Raw genomic sequence first — 21989 nt, 5'->3', positions numbered from 1 at the left:
GAAAAGGACCTGGGGTACTCTTGCACAGCAAATGGAGCATAAACCAGCTACATGCCCTTTCAGCAAAATAGGCCAGGGGTATCCTAAGATGCTGGTCCAGGGAGTGAACCTGCCCCTCTCCTCAGCCCTGGTGAGGCCTCACGTGGAGAACTGTGTCCAGCTTTGGGCTGCTCAGTACAACAGAGACATGGACATACTGCAGACATTCCAGTGAAGGGGCTGGAGCATGGGATATGTGAGGAGAGCCTGAGTGACCTACCACTGCTCAGCCTGGAGAAGGTTCAGGGGCATCTTATATATGTAAATCCCTGAAAGGAAGATGCAAAGAGGACAGAGCCAGGGTCCTTCCAGTGGTGCCCAGTGAAAAGCTAGGAGGTAATGGGCACAAACTGAGACACGAGAGGCTCTCTGTGAATATCAGGAAACAATGTTTTACTGTGAGGGTCACTGAGCACTTGACACTGCTTGCTCAAGGTAGTTGTGAAGTCTCCACCCTTGGAGGTACTAAAAAGCCACCTAGATACAGCCTGGACTAGGTAGCCTTGCTTCAGCAAAGGGGGTGGACCAGATGGCCTTCAGAGGCCACTTCCAACCCACAAATCACTCCATGATTCTGTGTAAACAGAATTCAGGTAAATCAAGTCATCCAGTTACGTGTCCAGCCATGAACTGCAAAAGTATCCAGCAAAGATCACTTTGTCAGAAATCCAGTTCCCCAAATCAACCTCATGTATTCAATTTCAACCAACTGCTAACAGAAAAACCTTTTTCCTGCAGAAGTATAACTTTATAAAGAGACAGTTACAAGAAGCAGGGTAGGAAAGTTCCATGGATTTGGACCAAAGAATTAGAATTTATTTTAAATCAGCATTTAAATACAGCAAAACCAATAAACCATTCTTGTAAATGTAAACTGGAAACTGCTATATATAGTTAGTTCAAGGCCTACATGTTTCTTTAAAGTCCTTACATAAAGATTTGTTCAGCAGATTAGTTGCACACTGCTCTGCCTTTAGCTTTGGTTTCACCAGCTCACTACACATCTATCAGATGGGATGGCTTCTCTGCTTTAGGGAAAACATGTAGTTATATATTCAATGGCACATGTGCAAATTTACATAAAATAAACCAGCAAAGGACTATTTTTTTCCTGTCTGTAATAACAGATTCCTGTTTAAACATTGTTCAGCTGCCTAAAGCCAGGGATCCTTGTTCACAAGAAACAGGAAATTTTTTCAAAGTTTACACCAGTGACTTAATTTATAAAATTATCTGGTAAACAGATAATTTTATCTGGAACTGTAGTGAGGGATACTTTCTGAGGTTTATCCAGGTATTTTAACCACTTTTATAGCATGAATAGAAAGAAATGTCAGAGAATAGGTTATGTGTAAAAGTGCAGGAAGAATGAAATCTGGCTTATTCTTCACACATCTCAAATGCTTCACCAGTAACAAAGGGAAATAGGGAAATTTTCTGCAAGCTATTTTTGAAAAATTTCTGTCAAGCATGAAAAGTTTGGAAAACAAGCTCCAGGCAAATGCAACTTAAATCAAAATGTACAATGCAGACCAGAATGGTCACATTTTTAAGTATCCCCTTTTTTCTCTCTGAAAAGTGTTCAGCTTCCTTGTAACAGATCAATCTCAAGCAACTTATCTATAGACTTTTAGCATCACAGCTGAAATGCTTTACTGCTTTTTCATAATGAAACTTAAAGCTTCAACATCTCTAGACACTCTAGGGAAAGGGACAGTGCATCAAGTTGGAGATAAGGAGCTTAGAACTTGAAAGAGCTCTCAGCTTCATTACATTTTTTTGTCACTGTCAGAGGATGGGAGGGGAGGAGGAGGGGAAATGAGCAAGTGCTAAATGGAAGAAAAAAACCTAAATGCATCACAAGTGCACACTAATGGCTTTTGCCTAATTTTTCTTTTCCTAAGCATATTAATTTGCTATTTCAGTTTTTGTCTTACTTCTAAACTACCTGAATATAGAAAAGAAAAATCCCAACCCTGAGTAGAAAATTGAACAAAATGGAATCCAAAGCACTTCTCTTTCTGTGGTTTGGGTGTTGCTCAGGCTGGGAGCATCAAAAAGCCTTCATCACTTAGAGGCTAATCACCATCTGTATGAAACAGCAGATAGTTCACAACCAGGGAAAAGCTAAATCCATTCCAAGAGTCAGCTACTGGCGCAAAGCTGAGTCATGCTGGTGAAGCCAGCAGAGGAACTTGAGCCATTTCCAGCCATGTTCCACCTCCTGGAGACAAGAAGAGGCCCCAGCACCTTTGCAGATGTCACTGCAGGGCCTGTCAGCCCTGCTCTACACTGCCAACAGGGCATGGGGAACATCTCATGCCATTACCCTCTCTATACACAGTGCCATGCACTGACCCTTCTGATAATCCCAAGGAAAAATTTAAAATACAGTGCCTCTGAGACTAGGATTCAACTCACCAGAGGACAGTAGTTAAAGCAGAGTTCTGCAAATGTGTCTGAACTCCCAGCACCATCAGTATATACTGTTAATATCAACACGCAATTGGAATGCACAGGAAATTTCAAAACATACCCAAATCCAGGAGATTTTTGATGATCTAAAGGATAAAAACCAGAAACATGTTTCCAAACACAAACCCACTCCTTGCATGTCCCTGTGGTTTATTAAAGGGAGAAGTCAAGCAAGAGTGTCTCCCTTCAAGGGAACATCAACACAGACTATATATAGACATTTACTCAAAATAGATTTTTACAAAGGAAAAAAGAATATGGATAGCTGTGCTCCAGAGATTCTTATAGAGCAAACCAGAAAGATTAATCAATCCAGGAAACAAACAAGGCAATGTTTGCTTAGCAATAGCTGAAATCAAGGGAGTCCACATCAAGTTTGGAACTTCAAGGATAGTTGCTGACCCCAGAATCTTAGGAGCCTGCCAACACAGGAGTAGCAAGATGATTTCACCAAATTAAAGAAGTAAGAAAGACAGTGAAAGAAAAGCAGCAGAAAGGCCAGAGAAGAGAAAGACCTGTGTAACCTTCAGGTGATCAGCCCTTTGAACAAAAACAAACCAGACTGAGATAGAAGAGCATCTGAAATAGACTTCAGGCTATCAGTAAAGAAACCATCTCCTGATGTTACTGAGATGCAACTGCAGTAAACTGGATTTTGTAAACATGCAGAACAGTGGCAGAGGAATACCTCCACTAGAATCCATAAGCTTTCGGCACTTAAATAAAGCTTAAGAGCCTGAACTCTGGGCAAATCAAGAGTCAGTATAAAATTGAACTGATGTCAGCTTATTTAAATAAAAAAAAAAGTTTTAGGATATTTTTTCCCAGCTTTAGGAATATCTCTGTCCCTTAATATTTCAAAAGGCAGAAGGAGTGCCCAAACCCAAAGACGAAAGGTTTTAAACTTCTTGGGCAAAGGCTTGTCTTCTTTCTTTCTGATGTGGTTCGGGGAGGTTAAGCAATTTTCACATTCCCTGAAGTTTTTGTAGTCCCTGAAGAAAAATCTCAACAACAACTCTGAAAAGTTCTCAGTGGCAAGAAAGAAGCAAAATATGTTGAAGTCCAGAGAAATTAACACTATCTCTGAAACATACTGCAAAACTCTGGCAACACGTTCTGTCTCCCAAGCCCAGAGTGAATATTACAAGTTACTTCTCTAAAATCAATTAGAAGTAGCTAATCTCCATGATGCAAACAGAGCTGACTGATATCAGAAGCAACAGGATAGAAATAAATAAAGTGCTAAAAGCAATCTGCCTTTCGGGACTGGTTGCACTATTCAACTTGAAATCTTGACAAATCCCAAGAACTGGGATCCCACAATACAACTGGGTCACCTCCCACTGAAAACAGCAGCTGCACAAAGATGAAAAGAATTACTTTATCCTTTAAGCTGGCTCCACATAAGTCATATGTCAATAAACTTTACATCCCCAACCAAGACAGAGGATATGCTACATTCAGAAATATGGATAGGAAATAAGGTAATCAGAGGTCTGTAAGAAAACAACAGAAACTAGAAGAATACAATATAAATTTTAACCACACTTGAAGTACAGTTGCTCCAATAGAATATTTGGTTTCACTAACCTATAGAAAAACCCTAATCTTCTAAAAATAATATATCCAAAGATAATCAGCATATATAAATATTTAGTTTTTTCAAAATCTAACAAAATTTACAGAATACCAAGAAAACCATAGACAGCTGCAAAAAGATTTTTTTTTTGTTGCTTAAATCATATTAAGCTGCATTCCCTACTTTTCAGTCCAAGTGAACTCATATGTCTGATCAAAAAAAGTGGAAATCAGAGGAAAAAAAAATTGTAACAAAGTTACATTCAGGGACTAAGTTTAATGAAATGCCTTTCATGTTTTGTTTGGGTCTTTTTTAATATAATAAGAAAAAATACATTTAAAAAATTAACCCATAAAGGAATTAATAAATTAAAGCAATTAAATTGAAAAACATTAAGTACTGTTCAGAAAAGTTAAATCAGGCTGATCCATAATCATGTTTAATCAATCATTGACCTGAAAAGACCAATTATAAAACTAAAAAGACCATCATGCAATGAGATGAAAAGCTAGGGGATATAAAAAAGTAAGAAGAAATAAAAAGAACTTTTAATATGAAAAAAGATTAATAGATAATAAGCAACTTGTTATTCTCCAACAAAATTTTGTGGCATGATTCTTAAACTGGAAGAGAAGTGTAAGGTAGCAATACAGGAATATTTGCAGACAGCACAAAATTTTGATTACTTAGTTCCCTCTCTTGATCTCCAAGGCACTTCAAAGTGAGCCAAGCAATGTATTAAGTAGAGAGTACAGTGACTTGAAAAATTTCAGTGTTAGTAAAAACAAATAAATACACACCACAGAAGCACAGATTAAATATTTATGAGTTACAGACAGCTCCAAATTAACAGATGAAGGATGTTAGTACCAAAATAGGGGACACAAAAATTCACACTATGCCACTGCAGAAAGCAGACAAAACTTGGCATCCATAAGGAATGTAAATTAATTTATAAAATAATCCCAGATGTCTGTGACTTGGGCTTCCTTGAGTGTCAAGCATGTAACGTCACTTACAAGATGATGCTGCAGAGTAACAATCAGGAGAAGAGCAAGAATAAGTAAGAGCATAGAAGAATGTTGACAAATATTATTTATCTTGGAAAACAGTTAAATCAAATGGAGGTAATAGAAAAATTTAAAATATAAAACTGAAATAGTTTATAAGTTTCTACTGCTTTTGCATCATAACACCAGGTGAGAAAACTTTATTAAAGCCCAGCACTTTAAAAGTTTTCCAAAGAAGTATTTTTTTCATAGAATAAATAATCAGGATTCTATGGTCTATATTGTCTAAAGCATTGCTAAAACCAATATATCAGCAAAAATATACTATGTTAGACATTTCTGCAAGCATATCCAGAATCCTAGTAATCAGCGTTATTAGCTGGAACATAAAGTCTCCTTTCCAGCCAGTCTCTAATTACTAAAAATCACAGTAGGCCTTCCAGGATAGCAGATCTGCCTACTACAGCTCCTCCTGCTCAAGATGACAACTTTCAGAAGATGCATATTCAACAAAAAGCACTTGATTCAGCACCTGATTCAGAAAGCTGAAAGCAAGCACCTACATTTTAGGTGCCCTGGATGACAAAGCTGCTACTGTAGCTAAGGGAAAGTCAGTTAATAAATCATTGGAGTCTAAACTGAACTGAGCAATTACAGAAATTGCTTTAAAGACCTATTAATTTTATTTTAGATACCTAAATTTAGAGGCCTATAAACCCATCATCAAGTCCCACCCAGAAGTTAGGACAAGCTGAATCCCCATCCTGAGTATCACATTGTTTGTTAACTCTCATATTCCTGGAGGGAATCTTCCAGAATGACAGTGAAATTATTTCCTCTGTCACTCTTAGATGCAATTAGATTAAGCCAGCTGTACAAAGTAGTGCCTCAAAACCAGTATTTTACCATATTATTATTTTCCATCACATTTGTCATCAAAAAACCCATAACTGAATTAAGAGTTTCAAAGAAAAGTTTGGATGGATTAAAATACAGATGCTGCCACATGAAGCCTGTGCATTTAACATGAGACTCTAACACAGATTTAGAGTACCCAGAGTATTTTATACAACCATGTGGCTCAACTACTGAGGGGTAGCATGCTTAACATCTACAGATTATTTTCCTCAGCAATGTGCATCAGTTCTTCAGCATCAAAAGCAAGGCAGAGGTAGAAACTTAAGCCCAAATTTCAGCTAAGATAATTTCCTTTTAAATCACAATCCATAGCCACCTTTGTTGCCTTGAGGAACTTCATTGTCTGAATATGCCTGTTCAAGAATCCTTTTAGCATTTTAAAATCCCATCCCTTATACCTGTTAGAACAAAAGCACACCACCACTGCTCTACAAGCCTACACTTACACACCAGAGAACACTCTTCAGCCCCATTTGGTCTCGAATCTCGTTTTGAGAACAATAAAGGGGGTTTTCCTAAATGCACTCAAGGTACCAACAAGCCAACTTCCATCCCTGCAAACTAAAACGCACAAGGAATTACATCTCTCAGCAGAACTGGTCACTGCCCCATCTGCTTCTTTTCAATAAGGGTGGGAGATTCATCCCAGAAGCCTCCCCAGAGGGGTAATGTGCTGAGCAACTACACTCCTCTGGCTGTGCTGAGACAACATAAACCACCTCCCAAGGCAGAAGCAGAGTTCTGGGGAAAAACATGTTCTGTAGAGTGCCCAATATCACTATGAGGATTCAGCACTCACCCACGCCACTGAACTGGCCATGGGCTGAGCAAAATCCCCCCTGAGCTCCTGGTGCAGCTGATGGAGAGGGTGATCCAAATTTCTCACTGGATGCTGGAACCTCTTCACCCTCTTCCCATATACCTGGGACACTGGTACCTAACAAGGCAGTAGGAAAAATCCAGCCTTGAGTGTTTTATGTAAAGGCTCTGAAGTCAAGGGACACCCTTCCTTCTAGGTTACCTATTAACCTCTAGGTAAGGATGCTCAGAACTACAAAACCCTTATAAACTCTGAAAAGGCAAGGTTGTACACTAGAAACTTACTGCTAGAAGTGAGTTGATCATTCACTGAAAGGTAGTATCATCAGCAGTAAGGAAAATAATAAAACAAATGAGCTGATTAAACTTTATCAACTCTGTATTTTAATTAGGAGATATTATGTACCTCAGATTTCCATTTAACCTCAACTTGTTTGAAGAGAGATAGCAAAAGTAATTCTGGTGAACAAACAGTGGTATTTAGTTACATAAAATATTCTGCAAGCTTGTGCATTACAAATAAACTCAACCTTAAATCTGTGTCTTATGACTAATTTTAGGACTTGAGTTTTATCCAAAATAAGAGCATGGAAAAACTTGACACACACCTCTGCCTTCAAACAGACAAACTAGACAAGGCAAAAGAAGGCAAAACAGTAATTCTACAAGCTGGGGGTGGGAAATTGAGGGGAGAGGGTGGGATCTTAGTGAAATGACAAAATGTTTTTTAAAGAAAAAATTAAAATCTTTTTCTTAATATCAATTTGTAAAGGTGTGTTTTCCTGGAAAATCTGTCTCGTGGTGTATATTCCATCTACATAAGTTAGTATTAAAAATATTATCTACTGGGACAAAGAAAACAAGAGTACATTAACTAGAGAATGCTAATGTTAAGGATTTAATTTTTGGGTTTTTTTAACAAATAGAATGCTAACATATCACTTAGAACATAAAAAAAAAAAGACCCATAATTTTAAGAAAGGCAGAAAAAAAAGAAAAGTTTCTTTTTATTTATAAGGAGTATTGCTGGAGAGCTAACCACCCACTCCACCCCCAGCCCCTGAGTCCAGCCCAGTGCAGGCGAGGTCAGAGATGTCTCACTCCACAGAGCTGTGTTGCTGGGAGACTGGGTTAGGCAAACACAAAGAAAGAAGCCAAAAGATTAAGCAAGATGACAACTATTACCATATTTCACAGTCAAATCAGACAACTCTTCAATCCAGGAGAGCTTTACATCCAAATAATTTTTCAAAATTAATTTGAGGACTCCTTAGAGAAAACACTGTTTGCCCTAAAGTACCCAGGACATGAAAATAAACAGTGTCTCTGAAGCTGTTAAAGCTGTAGACACAGATTTCTTTTTTCATTACTGTCTTCCCCAGAAGTCTTGATACTAGAAGGAAAACATGCTTTTGGCGAAGAATGAGATGCTGAATGGGCCTAAAGGATTACAAAGGATACCAAAACACCAAGTATTGAACAAGGAAAGAAAAAAAAAGGGGAAAAAAAGGAAAAAAAAAGGAAAAAAAAAAAAGGAAAAAAAAAAAAAGCCCAAGCACCCCACTTTTCTGAAGAAGCAGAACTTTTAGGCAACAGAAAGAACCTTTCCAAAAGACAGGCTAGTACCTTACACAGCCACCACCTCACCTGAGACCTTCTGTCAAAGTAGTCTTTTTTATTGCATTCTTAGTCAGTAAAGCAGCTTAGATTGACACAACACACTGGGCTGTCAAGGCCAACACGAGCACATCTTTGAAGTGCTCTGACTGCTTCAGCAGCTGCCTGGGAGATCCCACAGCAAGAAGAAACTATGAACCTCTCATGAGGCTTGCATTTGACTGCTTTGGAGAAGAAAAACCAAGACTAGTAATATGAACTAATATGGGTCACCTGGGGAATTAAAAATGTCAGGAAAATTAAAAATTAACCTTTTAATAGAGACACGTAGTTAAGGAAAATGAAGCCATTACAGTCAGTGGGACATCTCAAAATATCCTTGAAAGGGACAACTTCACCAATGTTATTCCTCATAAGTAGCTCATGTTCAAAATCTTTTTCTCCAGAGGTTAAGAATCAGCAGAGGAATTGTGTCAGACATTAGCACTTAGTTCTAACAGACAGCTGAACAATAAATGAAGAATCATTTGTGTAAATAACACCTGTGAACTTACAGAAATAGGGATTTATCAATACTCTATGTTCTTACAGCAGTATCAGAGTCAAGGTGCGACTGTAGGGACAGTTTTTCCATGTGACTTAGAAGCATTTATGGGTATGATTGGCAGTGAAAAAAAAATAAAATACATTTCGATATAGGAAAAAACCAAAAATGTTATGTTAAGAAAATTAAAACAAAACCACAATTACATTTGATTTAATTCAGCATGTCACCTCTAAGAGAAACTATAGCACAAACCCATAATAAGCACTAAGTACTGAATCTTGTCTTTTTAAGGCCTTCTATCATCATCTTTTGAAACAACTGTCATCTCACATTTCTGCTCACTGAAATAAAATGCTCTATAGCTGACGTGATATTGTTCTCATACATTAAACCATTTCCAAAAAAAGAAATTTTATTTCCAAACAGAGGAAAATAAGCAATGGAGAGGATCCTCAATTTTCTTAGTAACAGTCTATCCACAGCCTTGAAAAACAGTGTTAAAATTGTTCCATACCGTGAAGCTGTTGTTGACATTTTTTGTGCTTGATTCAGCTACGCTGGCATCTGACAGGTCAACTTCATCAAATATTAGAGACTGTGAAGGGAAAAGAACATAGAAGCATTAAATTAAGTCTGAGTCCACTTTCAGCTATGCTTACAAAATGTGCTTTAATTTTATTGCGTCTATTCTAATTAGAAAATAAAAATAGAAAATAAAAGTAGTGAAAAAAATAGAACACATTGATGATGGGACAAAATTTCATAACTGGCCCTAAACACAGTTCTACTTGCTATTCTAAATGGTACATGAGAGCATAAAAAAAGGGCTTAATAATTATATTGCTTTAAAATCTCTTTTAAAAGAAGGGGGGTTTCTTACGCAGATGAAGCTTTACAGTGTCTACTGTGCAGCATAAATGTGTGTCAGAGAAAAGAGATTCACACACAGTAAAATGTAAATTAATTATTTAGTTTTAGGATGGAACCCTAAAGTCATGTAGGAAGCTATGATATAGTATCCATATGAGAAGATGCATCTCAAAGTGCTGAACTGATCCCCTCCATTCCTTTGTTTTGTTCAAACAAAAGAAATTTATGTCTACTCTAAACACTCCAGTCTCTGGCAAGGGATCAATTAGATTCTGTTATGCTCATGATGGGTTTTGTAGCACACAAGAGCAGTGCAACAAAAATACCTCTTTTTTTAGCCCTAATATGTTTTTCCTTTTCCATGCCACAGGGAGTAGAATCAATATTGGGGAAGTTTCAGCATGTCTGGATTCAGCATGCCTTTGAATATTGGCACAATTGCCTACTTGTAACACCTTCTTTTCTCATCTTTATCACAGAATCACAGAATGGTTTTAGTTGGAAGGGACCTTAAAGATCACACCCCCTGCCATTGCTCAAATGGTTACTCAAAGTCCCATCCAACCTGGCCTTGAACATTTCCAGGGATGAGGCATCCACAGCTTCTCTGAGCAGCCTGTGCCAGTGTCTCACCACCCCCACAGTAAAAAGCAACTTCTTACTTAATATCCAAATATGGATATTACAGATCCTCTTTCAGTTTATAGTCATTCCTCCTTGTCCTGTGACCATGTACCCTTGTAAAAAGCCCTCTGCAGCTCCCTTCTACCCCTGCTAGGTACTAGAAGGCTGCAACAAGGTCCCAGATGTGTCAGCCTGTCTTCATAAGAGAGATGCTCCAGCCCTCTGCTCATCTTTGGGTCTCTCCTCTGGACATGCTACAACAGTTCCATGGTTCCCAAGATAGCAAGGGCACAGACTTCTTGGGGTGAGACCAAGAGAGACCCAAAATATTCCATATTCGTCATCTAACATGACAGGCTCACATTTTCAAAACATCTCAGCATCATACTGTGATTTGAGGTTGCCCTTCTCAGAGCTCTTATCTGCCATGCTTATGTTTTATATAAACTGCTTGTGGTCTCACCAATTGCTGAGAGGTTTGACAACAGAGGTCCTGTAGTGCTGGGCTCCCTGAAGCAATGGTGCTTTCCTTGATTCATTATAGCCACACAACAGTGCACCATGCAGCTGCAGTCCTACAGTCCCACAAGGAGAGATCTCTGTGCCTTTACTAAGAGTTTTGTTGATAAAACAAGGCTATAGCAGATGATGGAGACCTGAAGCACCTCACCTACAGCTCCCAAGAGTTGCTGCAACCCCCAGGGTAAAGGCGAGTAACACCAACAGCTATGAAACAGCAAAATCTGAGTCAGCCAAAATGCTCTTGGCCCCAGCCTTGGGAGGGAGGAAGGAAATGCCTTTCAAAGAGAAGATAAGTATCCCCCTCTGCCCACCCCCAATTCTCCCACCAAAAATATTCAATAGATGGGAAACAGCTTTTTCCCTTATATATCAGTTTTGGCAGAAAATCAGCCTATGTTGATTTCTCATAACTATTTCTATGGGCATCAGAGCAGAAGAGTTTTAATAGAATGCAGCCTTAGTGACAACTTTTAAGCTTTATCCAGCTCTTACTTTTTTGACTGAGAGCCACAAAAAACCCCACAACTCTTAAAAATTACTTTATTATTTAACTGAATAGATTAAAAGGTTAAAATAACTGTGATAAACTTCATATGAAAAACATCAAGAGAAATTACCAATCTTTCTTAAAGCTAATTTAACCCATTACATCCTATATACAGCAGTTTATCCATAAAACAATTGTAAACAAATAATTAAATTATTATTATTATTATTAAACTTATTAAATGCATTAACCTTATAAACCTAAACCAAACTGAAGTCACAAGCAAAAGGCATTAGACACTAATAGCACAGAATTACCTTTGAATCCTTAGCATAGTAAAGGGTACGACCTCGAAGTTTGAAATAACGCTTTTTCCACCTCTGAAAAGAGCTGGTTTGCTTCAGTAGTAATCCTTCCTTTATACTTGTCTGAAAAATATTAAAATATAGAAACATGTAGAAACAGCTACACATATAGATTAAAGTTACACTTTTTAAAATTTATGTTACACCTCAATATAACTGTAAATTTAAACTTTATTTATTCACATTAAATAGAGACTAATTCTTTGGACTACCAGATTTTGCTTTGCTACTTTTTAAAGAATGACAATGTTGGCAAAATGCTAATTTTACATGTAAACTGCAAATGATTCAATTGTCTGGATAGCTGCAAAGCCACAAATATTAAACTCAACAACAACTGATGGTGGCACAACATGGGAAAAAAATACTAAAACCATCAACAGAAGGTAATTTCCAGTTCCAAAATTGATTATGTTGAGGAGAAGAACAATTTCCACACAGATACTAATTCAACAGGGTACTTAAATGTGTCTGATTCAAGCACAAGAATTACTTTAAAATAGAGGGAATAATCCAGTTTGATGCAAGTCACGCAAGACTTTGAGTGTGTTGCTGAGCTGAAGCCTCCAGCATGAAATCAGCTAACCATTAGAGATAATTATTATCTGGAAAGTGTGAGAACAGTAACAGATAGGGATATTTTTACCATGCAAATCTTTTTAGGCAAAAAATGACTCACTGATCCAAACCTTTCCATTGCATACTGAATCCTGTCTATATAAATTCTAATTTTTGAAATGAGTAAGAGGCAAACTAGTATATTTTAAAGGTGTATGCTGTTTGCACCAGTGTGTATGGGATTCATCCAATTAGAGAAATTGTCCACTTAATCAGACAAAATGACATGAACACTGAATAATATTGCACGAATCTCAAATTTTCTTCAGTGATGAAGCACACAAGAGGTAGGAGAAAAAGAGAGTGTGTTTGGATATTATATTGCAAAATTACTATTTCCAGATTATTTCCCATTTGTAACATAACAACGTGGTAAGAATCTTATAATACAATTTCTAGATAATGTGGGACAAACATCATTTGAAGTTATTCTAGAGCTTCTGGAAAATTAACCAAGACCTGACCTAAAGTTTATAAACATCTTCTATTATCAGATGTGAAATTCTCTTGAACTTTAATGCAAGTAATACAAACACAGAAAAAGCAGAAAGCACTTTACTGTTCCTACCATTTCCTCGAAATGAGAAACACTGTTGTTATGTATAGAGATCCCAGCCTTCATTTAGATAGTCATAATGTCACAAACCAAAAATGCGGTCCAATGATCACAAAGCAATTGAACTAACGCTCTCAAAAAAGCAACTTTCTCCAATCAAACATTGTAGCTGAAAGTTTAGATTTGTCACAGTTTGCTTCACACGCCAACAGCCTGGACCAGTGGATTCAGTCTCAGCCCTCCTGCTCTAGCTAAGGGATAGCAATTCCCAGTGGAAAGGGTCTGCTCATCACACACCATTTTAAGACACTTTGCAATTTTCTGATCAGACCCCAGGATAAGCTAGTTTTCCATGATATAAATAGATGTAATCAGCTAGCAAATACAAGCACTTCTTCAAAACTGTCTGTTGTAGCCATGCAGCACCAGTGCTCCATATCACACTCTGAGATTTTGGAAGCTCATCACAAGGACAGGAGCAGATGACTTGCATGTTTCTCAAGGGTCAGAAGATGTTAAGATTAGAGAAGTTCTAAGGTACTCCACATTAATGACAGACACTGACTTACTGGGAAAATTTCCAAAATGGAAGGGAATCCACACTCCCTAAAGTGCACTAGGTTTATTAGGAGACGCAGAACATACATTATGCTTAATACTTTTGGGACTTTTAAACTGTGTTAAAAAAAACCATAACATTCCCTAAACCTTGATGTATTACTCACCAAAGAATTAGTTAACTCTACCTTGTCATTTTTATCCCTACTAAACCATTGTCTCCTATTTCAACTTACTCCTTAAACACCAATATCCCTAATAACAAACCTTCAAAATTAAATTTATTTTGCAAGTCAGCCATTTGAAATTAGCTTCCTAAAGCTGGCAGTAAATAACCTTGCAGAGTCTACATAATTTATTTTTGCAACAAAATTTTTTTAAAAATCTGGTAAACACTTACCCAAGTAGAAGTACTTAATGAAGTACACACATGAAATTTACATTTTACCACAAATAACTATATTGAGCTGAGGTCTGATCACCTTAAATAGAAAAATTCATGGCTGCAGGCATCAAAACTGAGCACAAAGCTTTAGCCCAATACCCTTAATTAACTTTATTTAGACTCTAAAATGTTTAAAATTCCATCTGCCAATGAGTCATCAAGTAATCTGCTAATAATGCTTTCCTGAGTCTATACCAAGTAAGAGCATTTCCAGTAATTTGAGATTGGAATGGACCTCCCAGGTTGTTGAATTTGGGTCCTCATTATTTCCTATGCACAGGTCACGTTAAGTTTTTCAAAAGCAATGATCAGGCTGTAACTACAACTTAAGAAAGTAGTTCTTTTTCTTCTCCCCATGGCAATTAAGACAGTGCTCCAAGATCTCACTGTTCTGAGAAGCCTTTTTATAATTAATCCCAGCTGGACATTAAATGTGAAGCATAAGCCATAATCACTCCAATTACATTAACTTCTTTCCTACTGTAATTTAGGAGAAACAAGAAGTACAGGTCCCACAATCCCACACTACTTCTCCCTTTTACAGAACTAGATCTCATCAGCCTGCCAAAACCTCTGAACTTCCCCATCCTGCATCTAGTAATACAATGTCCCTCCAGAAGTATAGGACTATAATTAGAACAAAATAGAATAGAATCCCTAACAATCTTTACTATTTTAGCCATTAGTAAAGAAAATGATTGACAATATTACAATTACAACATCACAGTGTTCCACTGTGGTATATCTTTCAGAAGAAATTTAATTATAAAAATCACAGCCATTTTTCATAAAATTAAGGAATACATATGTCCAATTATCCAGTAATGTAAAATGCAATTCTGCATCTCCAAAATCTCCAAAAAAATGACAAAAAACAAATTGTTTTTGTGGGTATTTGGGTCACTTAAAATGAGAAACATCCTGTTTTGTATCAGCAGATTTTTAAATGTCCAGTATATAACACCTGAAAAGTCAAACCAACAGTTTTTATTTAAAAGAAAACAAACCACATTGCCTCGCTCCTCATTCACTCATGTTATAAAGCCCCACATTTCTGCAAAGGTAAATTTTTTACTTCCACTGCTGCCAGAAAGACAGAAAGAAAGGAGAAAATATTCTGAATTTAGAAAATAATAAACTAATTGTGGACCCATTATGGGCAACAACAAACTAAACCACTAAATGATTAAAGTCTATCCTCTACTTCTTTTCAGGTAAATAAGTGGACATGCTGCTCAAAATGTGTCAGGAGAGTGAATAAGAGAACATGAGGAAATTTCTGAAAGTGAGGGGGATGAAAATGAGAACAGGAAAGGCCATAGAACAGGGCAGTCAGATACAAACAGGAAATTAGGAGCGTGAAGAAGAATTTTAAGATAACCTTGCAACAGATGCTCAGGCTGAGACTAAAATGTTCATAAAACTTTGAAAGATGAAACACAGCTAGAAGGTTGGCAGGATCATTTTCCAGCAGAAGTGCGAAAAGGATACCCAAGGATAGGAAGGCCACAGGAAAGAAGCTCACCAAATCCTCAGCATCTGTCTTTACCAATGAAGATAATGAGGTATCTCACACAGCATGTTCTCCACAATGTTAGAACAGCTGCATCGACATGGAGTGCATGTAGGGAAGTACTAGACCAGACAAATCACTTAGTCATGTGGGCCAGGTGGCATTGACCTGGGAGCTTTGAAGGTCCCAAAAGGGCCACTGATACTAACATTCACTCCTAGTAGGACAGTAGAGTCCATACAAAAGAATATTGCTGAGCCCATACATATCCAATTGGAAACAGTCAACAGAGGTTTTGTGAGGGAAAATACTGCCCTGCTACCTACCATGTGTTCAGGAGGTGCAGAGGAAAGCAAGTAGATAAATTAGGACCCTGTAGACATGGATTTTTAGAAAGCCTTTGAAGCTTTGACAAAGCTTCCCACCAAAGAATATGGAAGAAATGTTATTAGAACTAAATTGGAAAAAGGGGCATGGTGTGAACTGAAAGCTGTTTCAAGGAAAAAGCTAAACCTCATTAACATTCTCACATCAGATTTGGGTAAAGAAGAGATCTGTGAGTCACAGTTCACAGTTCTCTAAGCTAAACCACAGCCAGAAATGCCATGCAATTATGCCTATCACTAAGAAAAGCAACAAACCCAAGACAGAATATAATTTTGCTGCTCTATAACACTGTTTTGTCAGACAGTTCTGCTCTCTTTAACTCATTAAATGGGGTTAAGAGAAGGTACAGAGAAGGACAACACAAATGATTCAAAGAACAGTAGCTGCCTCACAACAAGAGACTGAAAAGCAGAAGACCAAGGAAGTGATACGAAGAATGTTTAAAAAAGCATTAAGGAAAAGTAAGGTGACTGCAGAACTATAGTTCACCAAAGCCCACAACATTATAACAAGGAGGAATGTGACAAAACTACATTGAGATCAGCTTAGCAAAGATAAAAAGTAGCACATCTTTACATAGCAGGTAGTGATTTTATGAAGCTTGCCGTCACAAGAGATTGTACAGGCAGACAGCATCAGAAGCACAAAAAAGAAGAGAATAGACAAATTCAAGGACAGTGTAGCTGTAAGTGGTACCTTTAATTTGCCATGAGGAAGTACCATGGGAATGCGCAGCCACCAGACTCACATGCTGCTCCTAAACAGCCTTTTCTATTCCACTGCTGAAAGTGGATCATTGTGCAACCAAGCAGAAAATGTCACAGGTTGAGTTTCCACTGCTATGTAGACAGTATCTCTTTTGCTTTCAAGTCTGATGTTTGTATTTGCAAGTGGGCCTAGGCCTTCATTTACCATAACAATGAGTATTTGGATTCTTGACAGACCAGGCAATTAAAGAAAAAAAAAAAAAAAAAGAGAAAGAGATTATATGATGATACTCTTTGATATTAGCTCTCTCCTGTAATACTTCCTATTCCTGTGACTTTGCCAAGTTGAGTACCAGGATAGAACCAACCCCCTTCTTTTCAGTATTGGAACATTTTTACCATCTGCACAGGTAAGGCTTTAGGCAGACAGCGCCTTCATTACTTTACAAGGTAAAATCTCACAGCTCATAGTAACCCAGAGCCCCTTAAAATATTCCATGTGTTCAGTGGATTGAAAATTATTTTTATTATTAAAAATGTGACAATCAAACACTTGATTTATATTAAAATTATGACTTGGGAACTCCAAGCCTGTGATTTTCTTGACAATCTCTGTATAGCAGCTTCCATTACTGTCACTTAGGCTGACAGGTTTTTCATTAGTTATGTCAAAATAAAAATAGATTTTATCTACCAAGAATAAAAACTTCAGCAGCAGCTTACTCCAAGGTTACATTTTTATTGAAGATTCCTGTTCACAGTGAAGGGAGCCTAACATTTGAAAATTAAAATCAAACAATGAATCTATGAATTTATACAGCTAAAAAGCATCAAAATAAATTTGAAAATCAGTATGTTGATGAACTAACTTTGTTTTAATATCAAGAAAATCTTCATAAAACAAGTTCCACCAAGAACTGGTAGCTCAGTGGAGCAAATGCAGCTGTATCATGGGGTGCCTAAAGCACAACACTTGCCTCAAGTGAGATGCCCCAGGCTGTTGCTGCTAACACATGCTCCAGGTTACATCAGTGACAGAAATCACAAAATGTAGCCAGTTGCACATGCTCAGTCTGTCACTGTTGATGACAGTTATCCCTGTCCTATAAAGGAAAAAACCAGACCAGTTAGCTGTAAGAAAACAGCTTTCCAAAATCTCAGAATGAAAGCCAGCCACACACCCCACCAAAACACTAACTTGTGATTAAGCACCACCATTTCTGTGCAACAATAAACACTCTGTTTTTTCAAAGTTATTCTTATACTCCATATTTTGGGGTCATTTATATGGATGGACTCTAGCCTATGTAAAACTCCAATACAAATAAATGCCATTATACAGCTGTGCAGTGTCCTTCTTCCTCAACCTTCTTTTCCCTTCATGATCCCTTCCAGCCTATGCTAAGGAAACAGATTTTTGCACTACTATTGTTAAAATAAATAATAATTTTAAATAGCTTTCAACTTCCTCTAATTGGAACACATGGTAATGCAGTAAGACATGAAGTAAATTACAGAGAAATTGCCGTAACAAAAATATCTTAGTAGCAATGTGAAATGCAATTAGCAGACTGATTTAAAAATAGAGGTTGTAGGATGTAACAAATATGAGTAAGATATTGCCATATTAGGATAAAACATTACACTTGGAATTTAAAAAAATTTAAAAAAGAAACAAATACCCTATTTAAGATATAAAGTTGATACTAGATTGAGAATGGAGAAGAAACTTTATCTGCAGCTCAAGTATTTAAACTCCTAATTTCAACTCATGTACAGCATGCTGCTCTCACTCGCTGTTCTCATTAATCAGGGCATGAAACAGCTGCAATCCACTGAAAAAGGATAAAACACTTCATAGGACTGCAACTTGGTGCCAAAGATTTAAGAGTTTTTGTGTTAGAACACAACTCAGCTAACTTTGAGCAGTATTTCACAGCTACCATTTGGAGTTTTGAGACAGAAGAATTTAGATGGTACATATTTCGCAAATAAAAAATATTTAAAAAAAAACCTCAAAGAGTCAAAGCATTCAACTGAAGAGATTTTCTTCCTTCACAGAATAATCTATTCTCTCTCCCAACTGCAGAGGTGGCATTTCATTTTAATCAAAAATCTTCATAAATGGCTTTTTGGAAGATTGGGACTTCAGAAGTAATAAAAGTGAAAGTATAAAGTCATTATCAATTCCTATTCTTACAGATGAGAATTATAGGAAAGAATTTGAAAAACACAGACTTGTAAACAAAGCTGCAGGACAAAAAACTGCATTTTGAGACATGACGTAGCGCAGACCTTTCTAATTACTTGTTCTCTAACTAATTCTGGTACTTAGGTTCAGGTCCAATATATTTACAATTAAGGAGTATGGCTGTTGCAGAATCACAGAATGGTTGAGGTTGGAGAGGATCTTTGGAGATCCATATAGTCCAGCCCACCTCACAAAGCAGTCACCGGGAGCACTTCACCCAAGGATATCTATGTATCTCCATACATATATCTGAGTCTCTGCAAGGACAGAGATTCCACAACTTTCCTAGGCAAATGTTCAACCTGTCTTAGTGTTCAATTAAGTGTCCCTCAAAAGAGGGAGGGTAAAAAAAAAAGTGAAATTTTTTTTTTCTTCTGTTTAAATGTTGTGGTTTCTGTATTTCAATCTGTGCCCATTGCCTCTTGTCCTGCCACTGGGTACCACTGAGCCTGACTAATATCCTTACACTCCTCAGATATTTGTATTTATTCATATGATCCCTTTCAGCCTTCTCTTCTTCAGGATAAGCAGTCACAGATCTCTCAGCCTCTTGTCATATCAAAGATGCACCAGCCTCTTAACCATCCTTGTGGCCTGCCAGTGGGCTCTCTCCGGCATGGCCATGTCTGACTTGTAATGAGCAGCCCAGAACTGGGCACAGCACTCTGGATGAGTCCTCACCAGGGACAAGTAGAAGATCATCTTCCCTGACCTGCTGGTAATTCTCCCAAACACAGCCCAGCATCTTGCTGGTCTTCATTGTCCCATGACCCTCCTCTGCCACTCTGCTTTCCAATCAGTCAGCCCCTAGCCTGTCCACAGCTACAGTGTGATAGGATTCTTCCTCCTCAAATGTAAGACATTGCCTCTGTTGAACTTCATGGGGTTTCTGTTGGCCCATTCCTGCAGCCTGTACCTCTCTGAATGGGAGCACAGCCATCTGGCACATCAGACATTTCTTCTCATTTTGTATTGTCCATACACTCTGCAGATACACCCTGCATTATCATCCAGGCCTTAATGGAGATGTTGCACAGCACTGACCACAGTAACAATCCCAGAGGTAAACCAGTGGTGACTGATCTCTAAATGGACTTTATGCCACTAATCACCACACATTTGCTCCATCACCTTCCAATGAATAGAGATGGGGCAGCTGATCCCCAGATCCTCCTTCTTCCTTTTCTTGAATATGAGTAGCATTTGCTTTTTTCCAGGGCTCAGGAACCTCCCTTAGTGGCTACGACCTTAGATATATGGCCTTGCAATATCAAGCAGCTCCCTCAGCACTGAGATGTGTAGCCCAGAAGGATCACTGGACTTGTGTTCATGCAGTTTAAGTGTTCGCAAACTTGATGTTCCTTCCCCTTCCACCACTTTCCAACTGGTCACGGGCACCTGGGATTTCAGAGGGCTGCTGTGAACAGTAAAGACCAAGATAAAGTAGGCATTGAGTAACTTGGCTTCTTTCATGTCTTTGTTACCTGATCCCGTGCCTCATTTAGCAACAGCCATGAGTTTGCCCCACTCTTCCTCCTTCTACTGATGTACCTGTAGAAGATCTGCTTATTGGCCTTCACATCCCTTGCTAGACTCTAGTGCAGATGGGCTTTGGCATTCCTAATCCCACCCATGCATGACTAATTCTCTAAATTCCTTCTGGATCACTTGTCATTGCTTCCAGTTTTTGTACGCTTCCTTTTAATGTAAGTTTTTTCATAAGTGTCCTGTTCACCCATGCAGTACACTGCTCTTAAGACTGGGACTATGACAAACTCATTCTCTCTGTCTTTAATTTCTGTCAGTTCTAAATGTGAAAGCCCTTGGAGCAAAACTGCACCTTTTTTCTAAGATTTCTTTTCCTAGAACTCCTTACAAATATTATTGAGGAACCTACACCCTGCAGATTTTTTTCCCAATGCAGATTTTCTTCTATGAAAATCTGTGAGTTCTAGACAATGTCTGGAGGCCAAATTGGCATCAGAAATTCCAGTCCCAGTTACTGTATTTTAATTCTTTTGGAGTTATTAAATTTAGTAGGTGAGTATTTTATAGCTTGGTATATTCTAGAGAAAATTAAAGTTTGCGATGTAGTACTAAGTGCCAAACAGATCTGAAATTTACTTCCAGGCCACTAACAGCCTTCTGTAACCAGAGACATTGTGCTGGTACATTCACTTGTTTATGCAGCTACATATAAATATTACACAAGTACCTACTGAACCATCATAAATTTAGGAAACAGCTTATTACCTGTGCTGATGAGTTTCAGTAATTAAAGAGAGCTTATGAAAGAAGTATTTTTTACAAGGGCATGTAGTGTCAGGACATGGCAGACAAGGGGGAATGAAACTGAAACAGGGTAGATTTAGATTAGATACAAGGAAGAAATTTTTTACTGTGAGGGTGCTGAGACACTGGAACAGGTTGCCCAAAGTTGTAGATTCCAATCCCTGGCAGTGTTCAAGGCCAGGCTGGATGGGACTTTGAGCAACCTGTTCTAGTGAAAGGTGTCCCTGCCCATGGCATGGGGGTTGGAACCAGAAGATCTTTAAGGTCCCTTTGAACACATGCTACCATTCCATGATTCCATGCAACAGGAATTAGAGACCACAGAAGTGACACAGCTGGACACAACATCTCATAAGCCTGCATTCGCTGTTTCTGTAATCTTCACATGTTCAGTCTCCAATCATAGAATCCCTAGACAGAATAATGGGGGCTCTAAAATCTGAGTTTTCACATGATCTGTCATTACAAAAACACACCGCCCTTCTTTTCTTTCTATTTGAATGAAGTCTTCATCTGTCTTTGTCATCTATCCTTGAACTATTCCCAGAAGACCTTTTCCTAAGATGATCATACAGCCCTCGGTTACAGCAATTCTTTACCACTAAAACTGATTCCCTTGTGTAAACTTTTCTTGTTGCCCTTTAAACTCATAAAGTGCTTTAGTAGGACAATGATGCAGATGTAAAACATCACCAAATTAACTCAAAGGTTGTTACTAACTCACAGTATTTTTTAATGACAAAGCACTCGATGGGACAATGGTTATGGTTCTTTACTTTGTACACTCCAA

At 37.9% G+C, this 21989-nt stretch overlaps 1 protein-coding gene across 2 annotated transcripts in view; it reads right to left on the bottom strand.

Annotated features, from left to right (window-relative positions):
• DGKH (diacylglycerol kinase eta) overlaps positions 1-11962 on the bottom strand; it is a 66988-nt gene extending 55026 nt beyond the window's left edge. For both annotated transcript variants that reach the window (XM_005420743.2, XM_005420744.2), the window contains exons 1-2: positions 11825-11962; positions 9519-9599 (exon numbers count right to left, since the gene is read on the bottom strand). In XM_005420743.2, coding sequence (XP_005420800.1) covers positions 9519-9599; positions 11825-11962 — 219 coding nt within the window. The remainder of the gene's footprint in view (positions 1-9518; positions 9600-11824) is intronic.
• Positions 11963-21989: the final 10027 nt, after the last annotated feature.

Source organism: Geospiza fortis, unplaced genomic scaffold (genome assembly GCF_000277835.1).
Source record: "Geospiza fortis unplaced genomic scaffold, GeoFor_1.0 scaffold194, whole genome shotgun sequence".
Classification (NCBI taxonomy): Eukaryota; Metazoa; Chordata; class Aves; order Passeriformes; family Thraupidae; genus Geospiza; species Geospiza fortis.
This window is presented reverse-complemented; position numbering and strand designations above follow the sequence as displayed.